We start from the raw sequence: 23,750 nt of genomic DNA, 5'->3' as shown, positions 1-23,750 counted from the left end.
CTAACCTGCATATTTTAGTCGCGATATGTATTAAGAGGTGAACCCTGTCCTATTTCATGAGATTTGTATGAGCATGTAGTGCTCCTCCAATGAAAAGAGTGCTATAAAGGAATGTGTAATTTCCACTAATTTGGTCAAGGATCACTGAATGAGCAATGCCACATTTCCTATCAATGAGACAATTACATTTCTGGACGAGAAAAGTATAATTGTTTTGTCTCAATATGTTTGTGTCAATACAGCAAATGTATATCTTGCATGTGCATTTCAATGATCTACCTTGGCCTGGCTGAGGGAGGCCTGCAGGGCTGCTGCATACTGTGAGTAGCAGTTGCTGCTGCAGAACACGATCTCTTGGTTGGAGGTTTCGAAAACACTGGTGGAGCCCTGTTCAAAGAAACGCACAGCATGAGTAAAAATATCACTGGAAGGGCTGTTTTCCCTTTCCATCCCACTAGAATAACACAACATTCCTTGTGACATGGGCTGTCCAAAACCCATGCATTCTGGGTTTTTTGGACAACAAAGTAGTGCTTATTTCAGCTGTTGAAAAAGTTTAATGCACGTGCATTAATATTTATGTACCAACTTTCTTATACATGTCAGACTGTGTACTCATGAAAGTCTCAATAACTTAATCCAGGAGGGTCTTACTGAGGATATTTGGCCAATTATTTTTTTATTAGTTACATGGGGGAGGCACAACCATAGTAGATGGAGAAATTCCATGCCATTGATAACAGGCAAAAGCTGTAAAGAGACGGCACGTAGGTTTGAATCTTGAAGTACACTTTGAGCGAGAGCTAACAAGGCCTGTGGAACTTAAGGAAAAGAGTGTGCAGTTGTGAGAAGGGAATATGAACCTGCACCTGGGAAGGGAAGCACACAACTGGGAGGAGAGGGGAGTACACACCTTGACAGAGAAGGGGAGGTCAGCTGCTCGTACACGCACACCCGAGCCCAGCACCACCACATCGCAGTGGCGGCACCACTGCCTGCGTGCCTGCTGCTGCCCATGCTGTGCCTGCTGCGCCTGCTGCTGTTGCGCCTGCTGATGCTGCACGTGCTGCTGCTGCGCATGCTGCTGCTGAGCCTGCTGCCGCTGCTGCTGCAATTTATGCAGCTGTGCCTGCATGCCGGCTGGTTTCCCACCCACCATGCGGCCCGGGGCTACACAGTTCGATCAAAGTCAGTGCTTTCAGAGTGCTTTATATACGCAATCCAACTCCACGCAGAACAATGGTTGTTAATTCCATTCAAAATCATGGTGTCAATTTAATAAAACATTCCTTGTGATACCATTGTCCCATTTGTCTATGTAATAATGACTCAGAAATGGCCAAAATCAGACAATCTGTCGTGCAAAGAAAGTTTTTTGTAATCAGAACGACTTATGAATACCTGTATGATCAATCTCTTCGCTCTTTTGCTAATTTTATAATTGTCACAAACATACATTAACGTTTTCAATGGCAATAGGTCACAGCTCTTCATTAAATGGTATTCATGAAATGAAATTAACCATTTCCATTTCGTTTTAACGGGGCTTTCAACTCCTAATGACCTATAAACAGTGTATTTGGTTTTTAGGTTTGAACAGGTTTTAGCAATAGCCAGATGACATTGCTGGACAGATAGCTCTGTTGCAACAAAACAAGTTTTGGTGTGTTGTGCGGTGCTCAGAGCCATGCCAGAAGGGATAACTCCACGTTCCTGCAGCGGGATCTCGTTGATACACGAGCCAATTTAGATTTCATAAAACATTTCAAATGTATTAACAGGGACAGGATAGTGGGCTAAGTTGCCACCTGACAGGCACTTGAACGTGCAATCTAATGATTAAGTCAAAGACTCTAACTTATGTCGACGGTCCATATGGCGGCATTTTAAACACGAAGACAGAATGACTACTCTACATGAGAAAGTAATCTCTGACTATTGTTTAGGAATAACTGTAGAAGACAATGAACTGTGATTCTTTCCTCCACACACATCTGCATGTGCACAATATGAACACAGGGTCACTGACACTGGCCATGCAGGCGAGGCTGCAGGAGCGGCCGTGTGCTGTCGATGCTGCTGCTGTGGCTGCAGCAGCTCTGCGCATACCGGCGTGCTCGGTGTGCTGGCCGGGATGCATGGTGCCCAGGAGTGGGTGCGTGGGTAGTCGCTGTACGGGACAGTCGCTGTACTCATAGCTGTTGGGCACCGTGACACGCAGCAAGTGTGCCACAGCCGACACCACAATATTTATGTCCTAAGAAAGAGGCGCAAGCAACACATAACAGGGAAAGGGAGTAGATGGGGGGGGGGGGAGTAGGCATTGTGTGAGCAGCTCCAAAACTGATATAAGCTAATTCCAGACCACGAGGTGAGGTCGCCAAGAACGCAGTAAAGTTCTTACATCAGCAGCATTGGTGGACAGGGTGAGCGTGACGGAGACGTGGTCATTGCCGTTGTACGGCTGAGGCTGTGCGGAAGTCAAAGTCCCTCCTCTCACGCTCCTCCCCAGTGCTGTTTACACATCCATGGGTAACGCGAGTAGATTAGCAACATGCACAAATCATCAATCTATCTGCATCACAGATAGCAATTCCTAGAGAGAGATTAAATAATACGTTAAAATAAAATGTACATGTGATATATTCTACTATTACCCATACCCAAATTATCCGGTTGAGTGGTGCTATGAGAGACAGCAGTTAATTTTGCCATCAGTAGAGTTAACTCTCCACTCAAACAATACCTTATTCGCTGTTAGCCCTGAGCTAGTGGTGAAAATTATAAATTCCTATGGTAAGGGTCAGTCTCTGCAGAAGACAACCAATGCTGATTTCCCATGAAGTGATAGCTATTTTATAGACTGAGGGGATGATGGAATTGAACATTAAATGTCAACTGCTTCTAACGACAGCTAGCTGGCTGTGGTGAGAGGCAGTGGAGGATTGAGGCCGAGACCCAGGATGACAAGCTGAGGCCAAGGCTGGAAGCCCCTTAAGTCAAGGACAGTGTCAAAGTCAAGGACAGTGTCAAAGTCAAGGCTGGATCCTCGAAGCTGCGGACAGTGTCAAGGCTGGTGCGTCTAATCCAAGTCCTAGGACAGAGTCCACAGCCCTGAGGGAAAGGTCAAAGTAGAGAGCTAACAAATTATCCTCAAGCTCACCCAGAGTCGAGGAATGGACTTGAGGCCTCAAGACTGGTTAATGATTTCTAACGCTTTGCGTCAAGGCACTAATGGCAGTGTGCGCTCTTGGCAGCTCGGTGTGCAAAGCAGTGACGCACGCGGTGGTCCCCGTTTATGTGCGTGGGCTCTGACCGGTGCCGGCGCTGGGCAACAGCGGGATGACGGGGGAGGCGGAAGTGTCGGGACGCTCGTCCATCACGGGGAAACGCGGTGGCTCCGTGCCTGTCACGCTCTCCGGGGACGACGTGAAGATGATGCTGTCGGGAGACTCGCGCTCCCCCAGGGCCTCCTGGGGACGGCTGTGGGGCCACATTGCAGGCGACGTCACCTCTTTGGGTACTTTAGTTTGCTTCAACATGCCAATATACTTTTAAAAGCTACCAATCTAACATGTCAAGACAAACACTCGTGAAAGCATCATGAGATTCAGTGATGCTTTCTTGGGCAACTCAAGATAAGTGTCTAATACGCATAATTTTGGGGCAGTAATACCTCACCCACACACAGGGATCAGGGTGATCATACTTTAATGGGGCCAACAAAGCAAGATGTGTTTCTTTATCAGTTACGGTGAGCGAAACGAGCAGGAAAAATTACAAACCCAGGAAAATGACCAAATACGTTTCTTGCTCACCAAGAGTTCAAAGTCACTGCAATATGTTTATTTGCGATCCTAGCGAGATGCAAACATGCGAGCGCGTTTACGTTGAAGCCTAGGCCCTGATTAAACGGCTGTGGGGTAACGACGGAGCGGGCACGGCAGTGTCTTCAAGGTATCACAGCAGGCGAGGGGGAACGAGGGTTGTGCAGTGGCGAGGATCAGGGGGGGCCACCTGACGTCCTCCTGGCCGTTGTGGGGCGGCGTGGGCAGTGACGCGGGGACGTCCACCGCGCGTGGGCCCTGCGGAGTCATTTGTCCAAAGCCGTCCACGTAGGGGAAAGGGAATGCTTGAGGCGGCCGACGCAGTTCCAAGCACTTCCCTGGGGCAGCACAGCATGGCAACAGTCGCATGAAGACAACACCAGATACTACACATTCATGACATTTATCCAATCTACGCTCCATTCACCAATTACCTCGCAGTTTGTAAATATGGCCGTTACAGTAATAACTGTGTATGTAGTTAAGGAACATTTATCATGTCATCCTTCAGCATCTCAGATGCACGGACATCTTTGCTTCGAACAATGTTCTAACACGTTTGATGCTACTGCGCTGTGTGTGGGATATTGTGAACTCTGCCTAAGTGAGACATCTTTGCCGTGGCACAGATACACACCGGTCAGCTCCTCCGCGGTGGCGAAGCCATTGAGAAGCTTCTGGCGCGTGCCAGGTGGAGGCGGAGTAGGAGGCAGCGAAGCAGGCGGTGTGGGGGGATTACTCAGATTCGTCTGCTGTTGGGGTGACAAGTGTGAAGAGAGAACACCATTCATTATCTGCCTTTCAGTCTTCATTGTTGCCAGTCAATTTGCACGTTAACACCACACTGAAGCTTATTCATCATTTCAACTTCTGCAATCAAATTGCACTTCACAAATTCCAAGGCCTAATTCATGCGCTGGCAGGGGTGGGGGGCAAATTCTGTTTATGTTTGGTGAGTTATCAAGGGCCTAAATGCCCAAACCTCCTGTCAACACGGTTGTTTTTCCACCAACCAAGGAATGAAGCCCTCAATACATATTTTTCAAGGTCATAAAGCCTGTCTTCGCCAGGCCAAAGTTTTCAATAAATATAATAATTAACCTGATATGATTTTTTTACAATTTGTATCTATGATCAGACACTAACTCCTCCAAAAAAGAAGTATTTTTCTGCAAAAAAAAAACTTAAATTGTTAACTGCTTGATTCAAACTTCTTATCAAGGTGTACCCATCGGAAACTGATTAAGTTAAAGATTCAGTTATTTGTTTATTAAACAACATTAATTAACTTAATATTCTAAGAGGGGAAGCTCCTATTTTTTTCGTTTAATAATTATTTATATTTGAACATTGAATGCGTTTTTTTTTATTCAAAACCATTTTAATCCGAAATATCTCAAAAACAATAATAGATCGAACAATGGTTCGATTGAATTTATTTGCCGTTTAACGCTCTCACAAAAGAAAAAAAACGGAATCATATATTCTAAACGGTTTCTGAATGACACGCACAAACATGTTTTATGAGGCACTTCAAATTGAGATTTGGGGGTCTTAAAATGAAAAAGATTTTGATTTCCTGTTGTTTGTGTTCTAAAAGTTACCTATGTACCACATTTTTATTTTTACCTTGTCAGGAAGTATCCTGTAGGTTTTTGAGACACAGATTAAGGTCTTTAATTACATATATTACAATTAATTGGTCCAAGTTTATTTTCGCCAAACCGTGACACTTAAATTAAGCTAAAACAAATCAGATTTTTTGCAGAATAATTAATCATGTGACTGTGCAAAGACAATCAAATGCACTACGTATAACATTCTAACCTCAAGGTCATGCAAATGTCAATACTTTTGCTCACACGTTTAATACTAGATCCACATTGACGACTATATCATCATTTTTTTTTTATCTCAGAAAATTGGGGGAGAGGTTAAAACTCACCTTGAATATGAGCTCCGTGTAATAGTCTGGAACGCCATCCAGAACAGCGCTCCCGAAGGAGCCCTTTAGCTGGCTGTCGCCATTGAGCCGGTTAGAGCCATGGGGTGGAAAGAGCCCCAGGTTCACCTTGATGGTCGGCTCAATCAGTGGCAGCAAGGCCAGTTGCTGCAATAATGATCATCAATAGTCAAGAAGATAACAGACTCAACATACAATTACTTACACAAACACTGCTGTAAGATTTAATCATACACCTTTACGGGTTTATGTGTCTTGTACATGTGTAGTAACAACAACATTATATGGCCAAAGCACCACCGAATATAAAAACATACAGTTAATGTACACATTTCGATTATCTGTCCAGGTGATACCATGGCAAACGGTTAAAATCCTAAATAAGAGGTTTTTTTGGTTAGATCTCATAAATATATAAATGTGTCGTTAAACGCATCACCACCCAACACAGCCAATTAGTAAGGTTTGTCGCGTTAACAGAACAAATATGGTTGTCTTCATTGTTGCCAGTCCTCTATGCCTATAGAGGTCACCATACTTCAATAGGGATTACCGTTGGTACGGCTATTTTAGTATACACAATCGACAGGAGGTACAAGAACAATTGGCTTACATAATGTGCATGCATAATGTACTCCGATTACCATATAAATAACCCAACCGGCAATGGATACCCATTGTCATTTATATGTATTCATTAACCTCCAGAGGTGTGGACTCGAGTCATGTGACTTGGACTCGAGTCAGACTCGAGTCATGAATTTGATGACTTGCGACTCGACTTGGACTTGCATAACAATGACTTTGTCCCACCTATGAGATGTGGACTCGAGTCATGTGACTTGGACTCGAGTCAGACTCGAGTCATGAATTTGATGACTTGCGACTCGACTTGGACTTGCATAACAATGACTTTGTCCCACCTCTGTTAACCTCCCCCCGCACATCGCTCAAGAAGTGTTGACAAGTGATGCCATCACATCTACCCCTCTATTTAAGGAACGAAACAGGGGAATTTTTCCATAAATCTGGCTTTCACCAGATTGAAGCTCGTTGTAATTACTGGCAAAACGTCGTACTCAGATTGATAAATGTTGTCGCTTTGCTCTCCAACACACCGGTGTGCTGTACTAGTGACGAATTGGCATGTTTTATTTATGTGACAAACCTTACTAATTGGCTGTATCGGGTGGTGGCGGGTTTAACGATACATTTATATATTTACGCGATCAAACCCCAAAAAACCTGTATTATGGATGATATTGGTTGCGAAAGCCTACATATTAAACAGTTCAACTCCTAGTCAAATCCATCTTAAAATTAATCCCACTTTTCACAATTGAGCACGGTTGTGTTGTTAAGACACTGGCACCAGTCACAGAAATACATTCCATCATTATCTCAAAAGCACCAATGGAGAGTGCCATGACATTGCTCTTAATAAGGAAAGTTTTATTCTCTCTGCTCTGATGAAGGGCCACCGCCTAATATATATGCCAACTATATTTTTGTGTTTGGAGGCAAGCATGAGGCATTTTTCATCTGAATCTCAAACAGGTGCGTGTGTACATTTAACTGCATGCAATGGCATTGCAGCCAGCATAGTAGAAACCTGCTTGAGCTGAGACATCAGGGCATCTGTGCTCGTGTATGGCTTCCACTTCTCCTCGTCCTCCTTTTTGCGCTTCTTGCGTGTCGCCCCCTTGCCCACACCCTTGGGCACCTTCCGCATGCGCTGCTCTGGGCAGGAGGGGTCAGGCTCCGTGTCGACATCCTCTCTGCCATCCCTCCTCCACTCTGCATTGCCTTTCCCTTCCCTCTTCCTCTCCATGCCTTCATGGGCACAGCCCATTTGGGGAGGGTAGTTGGCAGACCCAACTGGCTGGGAGCTCGCCACCGATGGCTCCAGTTTCCCAAGCTGCAGGACAGAGAAGGGCAAGCATTGCTTGGTCTCAGGTTTCAAGGGAAGTGAGCAGCAACAAGCACTTCATGCAGAGCCAAGGCCATGCCAACACTCACAATGGTCAAAAGGATGGGAAGCATTTATATCTAGTGCCACGATGAATAATAATTTTCTCATGACATTACATGCCTTATTCATGCGTTTGAATGATTTTGCTTTTATTTAAATACAAATGTTTTGAAAGCAACATGGTTTTAAATTGCTATTTGAAAAGAACCTTCGATACAAGTTTCCTATTTTAGTTATACGAGTTTATACTTATCTATGCAAGCAGCAAGGCTGTTATTTATTTCTTCAAATTTATTTTATTCATACAATTCTAAGGCATTCATGGAAACACAGTATTTTACCATAAAACTTGCTTCCAAAGCTCTGGGTTATACAAGTGTGCTTGAATGCCCAGTGTAAATACAATGCAATGTAAAATTTTATGCAAATTAACTAATATCAAAGCACTCACAATCATGCTGTCAGGTTTGTGATCGACATCCAGTTTCCTGGGCTGCACGTGGTGCCTGGCAGGGGGCATTCCGACAGCCATAGATGGCTTGCCTTCCTCCTTCCTGTCCACAGGCAGCTGCTGGGGTAGCAGACCTCCTCCTTCTGACGCTGCAGGAACCTCTCCAGCCATGGGCAGCTGGTACTGAGCGTGTACATTCTGCAGCCTCACGTGCCGCGCCTGCAGCAGCTTCTTGAGCAATTCGTTGCCAGATTCGGACTTTGTCTCTGCCATGGATGAATCCACAGTGGACATGGAGCGGATCGGGCTATGGGGAGGAGCGAGTGGCCCTGAGACCATGTGTCCGGAGTCTGCCAGGTTGTGATGTGGCCCACCCCCCAGGTGATGCGCTCTCACTGCTCCGAACTGTGTGAGGGACATGCCAGCAGCTCCCGTCATCATGCCCATGGGCCTCTGTGCTCCGCCACAGCTTCCCAATTCCATTTGTTCAGGCTTCAGTTGCAGATGGTGCATGCCGTCTTGAGCACTGCAAGGCTCATGAACCATGCGGGTAATTCCAGCAGGCATGGGCCTCCCTAATGAATGACTGTAGTGACTACCTGGGGAATGCGGCACCATTTGATGAGGCCCAATCCCTGACGAGCCTGGTGATTGGAGTACCATAGGAGTCCCAGGATGTGGCCCATGACCTAATTCATTTGCAAAAGGTGTGCTGGGGGTTGTGGGCGTGCTTGGGATGCTTGGGTTGCTGCCCGGAGTACCTGGTGACATGGGAGTGCAGGATGCTTCATCCTCTTTTTTCTTTTTCCGCATCCTCTTCTTCTTTCCCTTCTCCTCGGGGATAATATTGGAGTAGAGCTGGATGAGTGACGTGCTGGCTCCGGGGTAATTTGGAGGTAGAGGCATTGTGCCGACCTCCTGTCCAAGCTGAGGCTGATTCAACCCTGGCTGCCTTGGAGGCTGTCCAGGAAATGCCATCCCAGGGTTGAAGGGCAGCCTCTGGTGGGGACCACGGGGCCCAGAGGGTCCAACATGCTGCTGGAACATTGCTCCATTACCAGGAAACCCTGGGCGATATGGATATATACCACCTTGTCCAGGGTGGACTATCTCAGGGCCCTGGGGGAAATTAACAGACCCAGAATGCGTGGGGCTCACAAATCCTGGAGGTTGTGCAAGGACTGGGGATTGTGGAACTGGAGGTTGCTGTAGTCTGCTTTCTTGATCAAGTGTCTCTGGGCCAAAACATTTTGCCATCTGTGACTGGTTTCCATCAACAGAAGTATTACCATGAACAGGCCTTACTCCCATCATCAAATGTTGTTGTTGTCTTGACATCTGGCCATGAGCAAGGTGTCCAGGTCCCATAAAGCGTTGCTGGTGCTGCTGTTGTTGTGCCCTCTCTAAATGGATAGTCGGTTGGTTACTCTGCACTTGGATTGCACTCAACATTGCTTGATGCCTTAAGGGTCCATCTGCTACTTCACTTTGAGCATTTGACACAATATTTGGCTGTTTCTGAAACTCAACCTCATAATTCTGCATGGCCCGATGACGTTCAACCTCCTGCATAAGTTGAATGCGTTGCTGCTCCTGTTGTAACCTCAGCCTCTCCCTCCGTTCACGGTCCTGGAAAGTGTCGCTAAACGGATTATTGTCAAAATTTGTTCCACTTGCACTTCGACTTTCCTCGCTGGCAGATGCTTCGGTCTTCATATTTTCAGTTCCCGATACCATCATGCCAATGGGCTTTGATTCATCAGCCTGCTCTTGATTTGTTGATCCTGGGTTTGTGGCACCATCGCTTGACACTCGGCTAGGCGAGTCTGCCATATGACCTCCAGTGCCAGGTGTGTGAACAGGGTCTGGTGTTACGTGCCCATCATTTTTGCCTTGGCCTGACGGTACAGCCTGGACACCAGGGTGCGATTGCAGAAACATATTTCTTGATTGTGAGGAGCCTGAAAAACCCTGCTGCTTATTACTTGATGCAGGATTTATCGCGTGTGTCAAAGTCGGTATTACATTTGGTAAGGAATTGCTTTTTTCACCTTTCTGACAATCCGCCACATCTGTGTATTGTGGTTTAGACAAGACTTCTGACACTGGGCTCTGCGTTCCTGCTGCACATGCCTTGTTTTCTGCCATTGATTGGCCTCCATTGTCTTTATTCATTTCTAGATTAGCTCTGGGTACACAACTTTCAGAAATTGTACTACTAGATGCTTGGGCATTTGCTTGTAGCTGGCTGGTTTTAAAATGTACGTTTTGTTGTGTTCCAGCAGCACCAGGTTGATGAACAGATGTATTGGTGTTGCCAAATTGCTGAAGTTCGTATTCAGCTCTGGGTGAGGTTCCCAACTTCTTGAGGTCTCTATCTGCCTGGTTAGTGTCAGAAACGTTTGGTGCAACTGTGGTCACTGTTGACTGAAACCCTAGCCCTACATTTTCTGGTGTCTTTGATCCAGGTCGAGGCGAGTGACCAGATATAATTGGTGATGAGCGAGAGTTAAATCCTGGTCTAACACTCTGTGGATATCCTTGACCAAAAGTTCCACCCGCACTCGGTTTAATGCCAGTTGCATTTACTGTTGGGATATTTTGACCCATAGATTTTATGTTTATTTGCTTCTCTTGGTGAGAATGCCCCATAAAAGGCTGTTCAGAAATTCCAATGTTTTGTTGAAGTTCAGAGCCAGCAGTTTCTGATGGGACATTCTTTAATCTCCCAATGCCACTCATAGCTTGTTGATGTTCTTGGACTAAATTCAATTGCTGTCGAGCATCCACAGACCCAGCACTTGTTTGCTGTCCAGGTCCCATTGACCCAACACCTCCCTGATGAATGGGGCTATGCTCCTGCTTTAGTGCAAACTCCATTGCACTGTGATGTTCAGCTCCACTTGGTAATGCTGGTTCCATACCTCCTACACTTGGATGCTGCCTCTGCCCTGTCACATGTTGATTTCCCATTGCCCCCATTGACTGAAAATTAACGGACGATGGATTTTGTCCCATTTCATTATGCTGTGACCCAGGCCCCATCCCTTGCTGTGGACCAGGCCCCATCTGTCTCATTGTGTGCTGCTGGCCAGGTCCTATCTGGCCCATTGCACCAATGGGTTGTTGTGCAGGGCCCATGAGCCTCATTCCTTGCTGCTGCCCTGGACCAAACTGTCCACTCCCCTGCTGTGAAACACCCATCATCTGGTTCATTCCTAAGTGTTGGCCAGGGCCCATCTGACCCATGGGCCTCATACCTTGCTGTTGTCCAGATATTAGTTGCCTCATTCCTTGCTGTTGCCCTGGTCCCATGAGCCTCATGCCTTGCTGTTGCCCAGGTCCCATTTGCGCCATGCCTTGCTGCTGGCCAGGCCCCATCTGTACCATTGAACCTAAGCCTTGCTGTTGTTGCCCAGGACCCATCATTCTAATTACTTGCTGTTGACCAGGAACCATTTGCCCCATTGGTGGCATTCCCTGCTGTGGACCAGGTCCCAACAGCCTCATACCTTGCTGCTGCCCAGGACCCATCTGACCCTGTGACCCCATTCCTTGCTGTTGCCCTGGTCCTATCAATCTCATTCCTTGCTGTTGGTCAGGACCCATCTGCCCCAAGAGCATCATGCTCAGCTGTTGCCCCGGCCCCATCGGTCCAAGTGACATCATGGCTTGCTGCTGTCCTGGCATCATTTGCCTCATGCCTTGCTGATGACCAGGGCCCATGTGCCTCAGGCTCTGTTGAAGACCAGGTGGCATGTGCCTCATGCCTTGTTGGTATCCAAGTCCCATAGGTCCCATGCCTTGTTGAAGACCAGCAGCCATGCCAGCCATGCCTTGTTGTGAACCAGGGCCCATGGGGCTCATTCCTTGCTGGTGAATTGAGCCCATGGGCCTCATATTTGCCTGCTGCCCAGGCATCATCGGTCTCATTCCAGGCTGTTGACCAGGACCAAGAGGCCCCATGCCAGCTTGCTGCCCAGGTCCCATCGGCATCATGTTAGGGGGACCCTGCAGAGCTCCACTCATCCCAGCACTAGAAGCACCTGAAGCATGTGCCTGCTGGTGCTTTGTACGGAACTCCTCAATGAGCTCTGCATGCTCCTTCTGCTGCTTACGAAGCTGCAAACCACAAAGGAGAAACAAATGAGTACACAATGACAACAGTAAGAGGCAGCACAAATTCACAACAAGCTATTCGTCGTTCTAGAAGCAGAAAAACAAGAGTATATCTTTCTAATCAAATTACCACAAGCAATGAACATTATTAGGTTAAATAGTCAGCTTTAATCTCAGAACCTAAGACCTTGGCCTTATCTTTTACATTACCAATTAGTTACCCTCGTAAAACACAATTAAGCATCAGATGCAAAATGTATAGCCCGAGACACATACAAAAAAACTTTCCTAAAATAAAGCAACATTTCATGATTGGTTTTGAACTCATCATGAATATTCATGCTAATTTTCACCTGGCAGCCCTTTGATTGGTGAAAAACCAACCACCTTTGGGGTTGGCTGCCCACCACTTGCATTAACATTGGCTGCTGACATTTGGGCTAGGCCCATTTCAATCCCTGATAAACAGTTTGCTTTGGAAGCCGACCCCCCTTTTCCTGAAGGCGACCGCTTGTGTTGCGATCGAAACGTCGTAGTTTTGTTATTTTCTTTGAACCTATCTACGTGACTTTAAAATGACTTTTACACTTACTATAACATTTTATCTACAAAATTACACCTTGCCATATTTACAACATGTGACCCTATTTGTATTTTAAGATTGTATATTACGGCTAATTCACATTTTATATTGTATACTTATTCAAAATTTTACATACTTTAGCCCCTTAGTATTAGTTAGACTTTGTAACTTTAGTATAGTTAGACTGTATACCACTTATTTAAGTTTTAAGATTCCTACATGTTGAATGTATGCACCTTCCTGCCATAGTAAATTCCTTGTCTGTGCGAACTTTCATGGCGAATAAAACCCTTTCTGATTCTGATTACCGAAAGACCCAAAGAATATGAATTCCTGCAGTCACGAAAGCTTTAAGTCAAGATTCATCATGAATTTTAAAAAAACATTTGGCTTTCATGTTCCACTCACCTGTTCCAACTGTTTTTGCACCATACTTTGCTGCTCAGTGACATTTTTCAACTGCTCTGCATCTTTTTCTGCCAATTCACGCCCAGCTTTCTTGGCCGTACGCTGTTTTGCAGACAGAGCCTTCTTTGACTTTCTGTGCGCGCCAATCTGATCTTCAAGAAACTTCTGTTGCATCTGAAGGAGGGCTTGGGTGTGCAGAAGCCACTCCCTATACTGACCAACGTCTGCATCGGCTAGATCAAGATAGAAAAACAGTCAATAATACATTATAAGGTCGCACATGTTACACACAAAAGACTTACTACAAATGAACCTTGCTGATCTCGTCTAGGAGCCTAAACCATCACACAAAACCGGTTATCCTTGCAGCGGCTTTTGGCTAACCATTGAACAAAGATGGTCACTGCATCACTTGCTTTCAGATGCGCTTCTGCAGCCACCTGGAACGCTCTTACTTCTGATATTAGGAAGCCACTTGAGTTGTGGCCTTAAATCTAGATTGAAAAAACATTTCTTTAGAATATATTTTCGTGTTTACTTTCTTGTCCTTCCCCCACACCTCCAATTAGCTCAGATGGCTACATACTGTGCAACAGTTCAACATATATACACATAATAGATTCGGAGTAAACCATGACATGTATTAAACATTCAATAACATAACAATAATCAATGTGCATAGCCACTACTATACTTACTCATAACAGCTCCAAATGTTGGTGGATTTGGTCGAGCCATCTGCATCATATTCGACCCACCAACCTCCTGATAAAAATACATATATCACAAATGTTAAGTTTTATGTAAACAATAAACACGTAATTTGTGACTATCATTTGGCCGAGTGGTGTCATGCAAGAGTCAAGGGTTCATTTGAACGGTTACGAATTCAAGGGCGACTGCAGCTTAACGTTATTATGGAGTTAATAAAATGGGTACCAACTTATTAGAAATCTAGATCATACATAGATCATACGCATGCTCCAGTTGCATCTGGCTCGATGGTCCTCATTAGAATTACCCCCCCCCCCAACAGCTGCTTGATCAGGAGATCACCTGACCTTTAGGATGAAAACTTGAGATACCTCTCAGATATTCTAACACTTACCCCATTACATCCTATCCATTGTGTAAATTATCTATGAATTATGTAACCGTATTAAAAGGTACAAATTACATTCTTGTTTAATGGTGTGCATATCTCAGCTAGCAGTGTACAATAAACATTGAGAGCTATATATATGCCTAGAAATGGTGACTGAGAAGATTAAAAATATATTCGTTAAAGTTAATTATTCTCATCTTACCATTTTTTATTTCAATATATTTCACCGCATGTGTGTATGTTTCCCTTTGGTGTTGCATTTCTAAAGCCCTAGTGTGCACTGCTTTATTTTGTATTCTGTTACTATTTGAAAGCCAAATATAATTTTAGGTCTGTGAATTCAAAGCAGGTAAAATGTCAAAATCTGCATTTAAATTGAAACTTGAACATCTCCCAGATGGTATTCTAATAGCAATGAGGCAAATACCATCAGCCATGTGACCAGCTAGCTCGAGTGCCTTGAGAAATGCCTCGTCCATATACGGCAAGTCTGCCTACAGCCCAAGGGCACTTACATCCCATGAATAACATTCATGCATTTATATTCGTTTTAAGCTGGTGTGCATATTCAGTCCAAGCCAATAAACTAGTAAATGAAGAAGGCATGAGAGGCATACGTACTATTTGCTGTCCACTTGAAGGTGGAGGGTCACTGCTTCCCATTATCTGTTGTGTCATTACAGGAATGCGGGGCCTTGAACAAAACATAATCATAATTTAGTGACACTTCTCATTGATTCTCCAACATACAGATAATTCAAGATGTGATCACAGTTTATGAAAAGACAGACGATACCTGGCAATGGATGGGACTACCATGGCCCCCTGCGTCATGACTTTGTTAATGCCCTTCAGAGCCACCATCTTGGCTTTGGCTATTGGATCAGTGATGTCATCTGGAGTGAATTTATCGAGGTCTGCACAAAAAAAAGAATACAAATTACTTGCGAAATGCCATCCTTAACATTTTGGCCACTCAAGACACCACAGAAAATATACACGTGGCTATTATTGCATATACATGTCGATATTCATGTTAAAAAAAGCACTCAATCCGAGCAACATTTGGCCTTATTGTAAGTTAAAAAAAAAACTTACCAATGTTGGGAAACATGGATCCTGTGATGGACTGCTGACGCTGCTGTTGTTGCTGCAGCATGGCTTGCATTTGCTGACGTTGCTGTTCCTTTTTCTCCTGCTCTACGAGATCCTGCAGGAGAAGAGGCTGCTCATCCAGCAGCAGAGACTTCTCTTTTTGTAAAGACATCTGAGAAGGTGGTGGCAGTGAGTGGGATGGCGTGAAAGGGCCTTGGTGTCCTGGGGGCATTGCAGGAGGCATTCCTGATGAATGAGATGGATTAAAATTGGCCTGTGGAATCATGCCTGTGTTTACACCTGGCTGCTGCAAATTTATCTGCTTTTGGCTGGAAGGGGAACCCACAGTGAAGTGTGGAGATCCCACTGTCGGATGAGGCGAGTTCATGGCCAAGCGCTGCTGACCAGGGGCAGGTGAACCCACAGTTGCAAGGTGTGCACCTGCAGGAGAGCCAACCGTCATGCTTGCAGGGGACCCCATAGTCATGTGGTGACCGTGTACGGGAGACCCGAGCGGCAGGTGCTGTCCATGCGCAGGAGATCCCATTGGCAGATGCTGATTGGAAACTGGCGAGCCGCCAGTCATGTGCTGCCCTGTAGCAGGTGACCCCATGGTAATATGCTGTCCAGGTGCTGGGGAACCCATGGGCAAGTGTTGCCCAGATGCTGGAGACCCAGAAGGTAGATGCTGGCCTGGGACTGGAGATCCCATAGTTTTTTGTTGTCCATGGGCTGGTGAGCCCAGAGCCATACTCACAGGAGATCCCACAGGAATCTGATGACTGTTGGAGGTGCAGCTCATAGGTGCAATGTTCATGTGTTGGTAAGGCTTGGAACTCAACGTCATATGGTGCACGTTAGCTGGCGAGCCAACAGGGATTTGTGATGATCCCATGTCGTGTTGATTGTTCACTGGCTGCCTGATTCCTACACAGCTGGATGTTGGACTTGAGTTAAGTGGCTTAGAGACTGTTGATATCTGGTTTGATTTATTTACGATATGCACCTTGTCAAGTTCAGATATTTGTTGTGGGGGTGTATTATAGCGAGTACTTCCTTGAGATTGTCTATAAGCAATAGTTGAGATGTTTGTTTGATCTAGTGCTGCTGATACAACTGGCATAGCTGTGTTTTCAGGACTATTATTTCCACAAGACGATTCCTGTTTCGTGTTCACAGTTTCATCTTGCTTATTTTTGGAGAGCACGTTCACAGATTTTGCAGTTTGCTCAAGTGGATCAGAAGATGAAACAGCTGAAACTGTACTTTGTGTCTCATTTTTATTGGTGCATGAAGTCACAACAGAAGAATCAGACTCATTGCTATTCAATTTTGGGTCACTCTCCTTGCATTCATCTTTACAAGTTGGAACAATTTCTTCTTTTACCACAGAAGATACTGAATCTGGCAACAGTGATGCCGAACTGCAGGCTTTCTCAACCAGCTCCACACATTCTTTGTCATCTAGACTCATCGCCCCATTCCCAGAGTCACCACCCTTTTCCTCAACTGAGTCTCCAAGTCCAAGTTGTTCGTTAAACATGTCTCTCTTGTCGGTCATTCCAAGCTCAGGGTCTGTGTAGGCAAGCAGATCAAACTCTCCCCCCTTCATCAACAGATCATCCAGATGAGTATCTAGATCACTCTCACCACCCTTTCCATCAATGGGATCGAGAGTTAAATTTTCAAGGTCATCATCTTCATCACCCAGTGCCTTCACAGCTGCCAGGTCATCCAGCTCTTTGTCTCCGAGGTCTCCAGGCTTCACGTCAGAAGTATGCTGTTCAACTACACTCCCTGAGGTAGGAACAGCTTCCGGCTGTTGAGATGTAGGTGCCACACCTTTTTCGGGAGCAGCCTTAGTCAATATTTCTTGTTGGGTGCACTCATCAGTTTGCTGTGTCTCTGTGCTTTGAGGCTGAACCATAGCTGCATTTTGGCTTTGTTGCTCTGACATGATGTTAGCCGACTGCTGTCGCATCAGAGGAACAGACTGTTGCTGCTGCTGTGGCATCGTAGGATTGGATGGATGCTGTTCTGGTAGAAGGGGGTTTTGTTGTTGAAGCCTTTGATTGAAAGTCTGCTGTTGCTGCTGCTGAATTAAGTTTTGTGCCTGCTGTGGGGTAAAATGACGTTGCTGCATCATTTGAACTATCTGCTGTGGCATAGTAGAGGTGGGATGCTGTTGCGATCCATGCTGCAGTGGCAAAGCTGGATTGGATAGCTCTGCACCTACAGTTAGGCCTTGACTGGCAGAAACCGTGGGCTCACTCAAGGGTATGTGCGGATTCATTGGCGGCCGATATGCATGCGCATATTGCGTGCCTTGCGGGCGACTCTGCATCTGCTGTCGAGAGTCAATCATCGCACGATGCTGCTGTGGTATTGCACTGAAAGGTGGACGAATGCGATATATGGGAGCGTTGTGTCGTAGCTCAATGAACTGTGGGCTGTTGGGTGGATGGCCATGTGGTGGAATGCTGTGTACTTGGAATTGCTGGGGGAATGAGCCTGGATTGTTATACTGAGGACTGGACGCAGCTCGCATGTGCGGAGGCTGACCAGGATAGTTTTCAGGAACATGCATTCGTTGGTGCAATTGAAACCTGTGGAGCAAATGCAACATTAATAAAGCATATGCTATGCGATGAAGCTTGCACAGATCAAAAGTGATAGCTATAAACAATTACACATTAAAACATTCCAAAGGAACCACGTATAATCATCAACAAATGCGACACATACCTAGGACCTGCATTTCTGAACTCCAGACCCTGAAATTCACCAGGAACCTGTGGTCTGAAGTGAACTTCGGAAAGAGAACTCGGTGGTGTTCCAGATAGTCCTGGCGATTGAAATCTTCCGACCGCCAACTCTGAAAAATTCCTCTGACCTCCAAAAGGCTGTAGAAGAAGAAAAATACATAAAAAAAATTACATGAAAAAGTCATACATTCAAATACAAAAACCAAAATCATGTAAAAGCCAGTATTTCACTCATAAACATATATAAAACATTAAAATAAAGACTGATTTAGTTTAAAATAAGGGTTCCGCTTTGGAATTTACGTGTAGGGTCCTTGTGTTAATCCATTGCTGGAAGAAGGCCTCATCATGCCATACCAGTCAATTGACCGTACTTTCCCACACTTGTCAATGCGCGTTGGAGAAGGTGGGCATCAAACACAGGAACATAGGAGTACAGTACAACCGATTTTGCTAAACAATCCTTGGGCTATGCGTTGTAAGAAAAATACACGAGTCAAATCATCAGGTAAATTTTGCACATGGGAGGAAACTAGAGAGCCGAAACACCACGCAATTGAAAATAAAAAGCAATGGAAACAGCTTGATGCACTGCTTTATGTCGTAGGTACATTAAGAAGTATCTCATGCACATGATCTTAGCATGATCCATCAACTCCGCCTCCAAGTTTATGGATTACATGCATACGCCACCACATCAGGCATTATAAGATGGGAATGCTTTCGAGAGTAAGCGAATTGGCATTGACAGCAAAATGTGCAATGCCCACCGTTTGTGATGGGTACGGTGGTGGAGGTTTGTTGTGTGGTGGCTCATGCTGATGGGCCCCATCATCCTGAGGCCAGTGTCTCAGAGGAATACTGCCTCCCTCCACCACCATCTGCTCCTGTAATGCCTTCTCCTGATGTAGCGCCTTCCTCTGCTGCTGCTGGCGAATCAGCAACTCACGAAGTTTCTGTCTCTGAAAGTGTAATGCAAGCATCATGTTTATGCTCTGAAATAAAGAAACGCAACTTCCTTACGACAAACTTTATGCTGTATTATTATGAACAAAGAAAATACCGAAACAATGCCAAGATGCCGAAAGGCCAACATATAATTTTTTGCTTTTATATCAACTTCATACATCAAATTGAAATTACAAAGAAGTCAGCCAGTCAGCAAAGAAAAGTGCCATTTTTAAATGATAGTGAAATATTTTCTACTTACACACGTGGATTTATGTTATGAGATTACAAATTTTCCTTCCACAATTCTCAGAGTAAACAGAGAATTAAATCACGAGGGAACTTCCCTGAATGATCGCAAAACTACTTTCTGGAGTCATTCAAATTTGGCCTCTGGCCAAACACTGCAGAGCCCTCTATGCTCTGAAAACATGTTTTTTTTATCTTTGATAATCTTGAGCACTTTAAGTCTTAGTCGGTGCCCAGAATTAAATATTAGTTTACTTACCAAATAATGCCCACCAAGATATTAGCTATTTTTCAGAAGCAACCTGGCACATCTAAGTCACTTATACCATGCTGGATTTTTTAGTAGACAAATTATCTGAACCCTATGTTTCTACATGTGGAGGGGAAAATCGGAGGACAAGGAAAAATATACAAGCGACCACCATGGGGAGAACATGCAAACTGTAAATATACAGGTGTCAAATTTGGGTCCAACCCCACAACCTCCTGCATACCAGGTGAGGAAGATAGCATCTTGCTACTGTGGCAATATATACCTATGCTGTATGTCCTGGGTCATCAGATGCAAGTTTGAAGAGGATCAAAAATTAATAATTGAGCCACAGTTGGTCACAGGGGGAGCCAACATCCACTCTAGTGACATATATATTTGTGGTGCAACTGCTGCACACAAAAATGCCTCCATCTCATGACGGGCAGTGGATCGTGGAAGTACTACATCTACGTTACGAGACGTAATGCATGATTGGGGCTGGCTATGTTAATTCAATATAACTGGGTTTATGCCAGAAAAATGTAAATGTGCAAAAGGCTGTGCTCAGTCTGAGAGGCACTTATATGAGAGACAGAAGTGAATCCGCAGTTTTAAATTCATGGGAGATTTAAACTGCCACATCGCTATGAAGAGATGTTGCTTTAGCTTAAAATATTTATTTGATTGTGGCATCTTCCTTTAAATAATTATTTATTTCAAAGTCAGAAGTTAAATTCCCATACCTGCTTTTGCTTTTCCAGTTCAGCATCATGCGGTGCTGCCGCCATGCTCTGCTGCTCTGTTGAAGCTGCACCTCCTGGGGACTCCTTGGGCTGCAACACCGCGAGGGGCTGAGGTCCAAACTGTGACGTTGGAATGCTGGGCACAGCATGTGAGGATCCCAGACCTTGGGGTTGCATCGACGTACTCAATGCCTGGTGATCGCCCATACCACCACTTCCCAAAGGCTTAGGTTGTCCTATGGATTCTGCTGACATCTGCCTTGGGCCTAAAGAAGCCTGGCCAAAGGTTTCACCCTGGAGGGTGGCTGACCCTGATGTCTGGGGAGACTGGCATCCTATATTCTGTTGTACTCCTTGTCCTGCACTCACGGCAGGCTGAAGGCTGGGATCCTTGTGATGAGGCATCTCTGGCCCAGGTTTTGATGCAGGGTTGGGAAAACGAGCCATGACCATCATTCGAGGCCCTTGCAAAGGCTGCATACACTGCATGGGTGCAAGGTTTGATGCTTGTGGAGGCTGAGGAGAGCCCATTGATTGGTCAATTAAAGGATGCCGGGGGCTACACGGAGGAATATTGTAGCCACTGTAAACAGGAGGATTTGTTGAGTTTTGATGCTGGGAATACTGAGCGGCAGAAGACACCTGTGGTGTTGATGACGATTGTAAATATGGGTCAATTTGCACTGGACGAGTTGTTGCTGGCTGGTGGGAATAAGGGTCATTGGGTGAAGACATTGTTGGCTGCTGTGACTCCCCTGACTTCTGTCCTGGAGGAAGCCTTTGCTGAGGATATAGCTCGCCATGAGAACTTCTATATGTAGACTGGTGGTGAGAATAGGATGATGACTGAGACACTTGCTGTGGATGAGCAAATGACTCATTGTTTGGAGGTCTTGGTGTTAGTGGGGGCTGGGAATAAGGATCAATCATCATGGGTCTAGGTGTGTGTGGCTGTTGAGCATATGGATCACCAGCCATTTGTCTTGTTGGCGATGGAGGCATTTGCATGCTTTGCTCAACAGTGCGTTGAGGCATGGAGGGTCTGTCGTGGGAACTTGCTCTAGGTGAGCTCGGAGTAGATGGACTCATGTGAGGTGGCAGAGGGGCTTTAAACACTTGGTTTGCTTCATGGTTAGATGGACCAATAGCAGATGGCGAGACTCCTTGACCAGGCAGAATTTTCATTTGGAAGGAGTTTGGTCTTGGTGTGAGTGGTTGTCTAGCATATGGGTCAGCAGCAGTGTTTACAGTTGGCTTTCCATACACTTCTGAAGAAGAGTGAGGTCTTGGGGTTCCAGGCATTCTTCCATATGCATTATCACTGCCTGGCCAAGGCCGAGAAGGAACAGGTACTCGGTTGTATGGGTCATCTCCGGCATGCATAGGCCGTGGTGTTCCAGGCATTCTGCTGTATGGATCATCAGTGGCATGCATGGGTCGTGGTGTGCCAGGCATTCTGCTGTAAGGATCATCTGCAGAAACGTGTCTTTGCCTCATAACTCCTATATTCCCAGAGGAGCATGGTTCCATGCTGGTTGAACTAGGCGGCCTTGGTCTTAAAAATGGATCTGGTGAATTTGGACAAAGCTCAGCCGGCATGTCACTGTGAGATGACGGCCTTGGGGTTCCTGGCATTTTAGAGTATGTATCAAAGGGAGAATTTGGTCTGGAGTTCACTGGCGACTGAGCGGGTGACTGAGAGCCTTGAGTAGAAAGCCTGGAAGGCCCTGGAGCCTGTGGTTTCACAAATACATCACCTTGACTGAATGACGTGGGGGTTCCAGGAGTTTGAGGTCTCACAAACATGTTTGAAGATGGGGACATGTGCTTCAACTGTGGTGTTACTCTCCCATCAGCAGATGTCTCTGATAAAGAAGTCGCCAGTCCCAGCATTCCATTCTTTTCTGCTGCAGGTATTCTTTCCTGATGCTGACCATCTGTTACTGATCCTGCCTGGCCACTTGACGTTTGTGTTTCGAGCTGATATTTGCCCTGGTCTCCAATTTGTCGTGCTGCACCAGCATGCCCTTCAAACATCCCATCAGGAAGCACTTTTCCCCGACTCCCACTTTTGGCAGTGATCACCTGTGGCTCCACTTTTCCTCCTGCAGAGGACTGTTCATCTCCACGCATTTGACTTCCAATCGATTGTTGCTGTGAGCCTTCCTGCCCTCCATGCGGGGGCGATGACATATTGATTTCCAATTTTCCCCCTCGGGCCGGGCTGGTCTCCTGGCTGTCCGTCTGGCCTCCCTGTGGATGACGTTGTTGCTGCAGAAGCTGTTCCTGCTTTGCCATTTCCAGGCGCTGTGTCGCTTCCAACTTTGCTTGCTGTTTGCTTTGCAAACGTAGTTGCTGCCATGCAGAAAAAAATAGTAACAACTCGCATTTACTTCGCCGCTTGACTAGCCTTTTTGGCCGACATTTAAAAATGTGAAAACTACACAACTACAACTTGAGAATTATGTGTAAAACCAAGTGCTGAAAATATTTTACCACTTACTGAAAAATGGCTGTTGCAAAAAAGTGTTAACTTATGCACTTTTCAGTTATAAGGCAGTGTTTGTTTATGGTGATGGCTGTACATAATTTCAGCCTGTGCTAATTTTTTTTACAAAGTAGCATATATTAAACTGAAATTAATTAAATGATTTGCATATTTATGAGTTGAAAAAATAACCACCACCACCAGTTTAGACATTACACCAAAAACACAGATCAATTAACGCATTCAAAGTTGCATTTAAACGGTATTTTCACATCCGTGGCAGAGCAACAGGTACTCAAAGATCGCACAATTTCACAGCAAAATGGAGGAAGATGAGAGCAACTATAGGTCAGTGAAAGATGTCTGGAACAGCTTTAAATACAAATTAAACCAAATATTCTTGCAGGGATGCAGGCACAGCATAAGAAGCATTTACACTGGTAACTCATGCAAAGGAAGCCTATTTTTTTGCTTTACACCAGTCATTCTAGGGTGGCAGATAATTGAGAAATTTTGGGGATTTTGGGAAAAAACTCATTTACTAAATGTGACCAAAGCTTGATAGCTACATTTTTTTTACCAAGTACATAAAAAAACCAATCACCAATAAAGAAAAGGCGTAAACAGAAGCACGGCCACTTCTGTTATGCTCGTGTTAAATGTGGCCCATGCAAATGTCAAGACATTTCCTTTAACCACGTCAAACGCACTGGACTGCAGGAGAAGTGGTTAAGTGTGCTCAGTGTCCATGCGGGCTCATGCAGTCTCATGCAGACACGGG

General features: G+C 45.3%; 1 protein-coding gene across 10 annotated transcripts in view; it reads right to left on the bottom strand.

The window, feature by feature from the left end:
• Positions 1-23,750, bottom strand: part of KMT2C (lysine methyltransferase 2C) — a 174,231-nt gene that overhangs the window by 8,896 nt on the left and 141,585 nt on the right. For 8 of the 10 annotated variants that reach the window (XM_078855009.1, XM_078855026.1, XM_078855027.1 and 5 more), the window contains 18 exons: positions 20,482-22,836; positions 19,059-19,250; positions 18,269-18,426; positions 15,527-18,129; positions 15,225-15,345; positions 15,050-15,122; positions 14,022-14,088; positions 13,324-13,556; positions 8,214-12,335; positions 7,403-7,708; positions 5,773-5,937; positions 4,465-4,579; positions 4,018-4,165; positions 3,317-3,483; positions 2,405-2,514; positions 2,110-2,257; positions 914-1,170; positions 280-387 (listed from right to left, as the gene is read on the bottom strand). In XM_078855009.1, the coding sequence (XP_078711135.1) occupies positions 280-387; positions 914-1,170; positions 2,110-2,257; positions 2,405-2,514; positions 3,317-3,483; positions 4,018-4,165; positions 4,465-4,579; positions 5,773-5,937; positions 7,403-7,708; positions 8,214-12,335; positions 13,324-13,556; positions 14,022-14,088; positions 15,050-15,122; positions 15,225-15,345; positions 15,527-18,129; positions 18,269-18,426; positions 19,059-19,250; positions 20,482-22,836 (11,448 nt within the window). The remainder of the gene's footprint in view (positions 1-279; positions 388-913; positions 1,171-2,109; positions 2,258-2,404; positions 2,515-3,316; positions 3,484-4,017; positions 4,166-4,464; positions 4,580-5,772; positions 5,938-7,402; positions 7,709-8,213; positions 12,336-13,323; positions 13,557-14,021; positions 14,089-15,049; positions 15,123-15,224; positions 15,346-15,526; positions 18,130-18,268; positions 18,427-19,058; positions 19,251-20,481; positions 22,837-23,750) is intronic. The other 2 variants (XM_078855017.1, XM_078855033.1) reach the window with 2 other exon arrangements.

Source organism: Lampetra fluviatilis, chromosome 1, assembly GCF_964198595.1.
Source record: "Lampetra fluviatilis chromosome 1, kcLamFluv1.1, whole genome shotgun sequence".
Taxonomy (NCBI): Eukaryota; Metazoa; Chordata; class Hyperoartia; order Petromyzontiformes; family Petromyzontidae; genus Lampetra; species Lampetra fluviatilis.
Note: the sequence above shows the minus strand (reverse complement) of the source record. Positions and strands in the feature narration are given on the sequence as shown.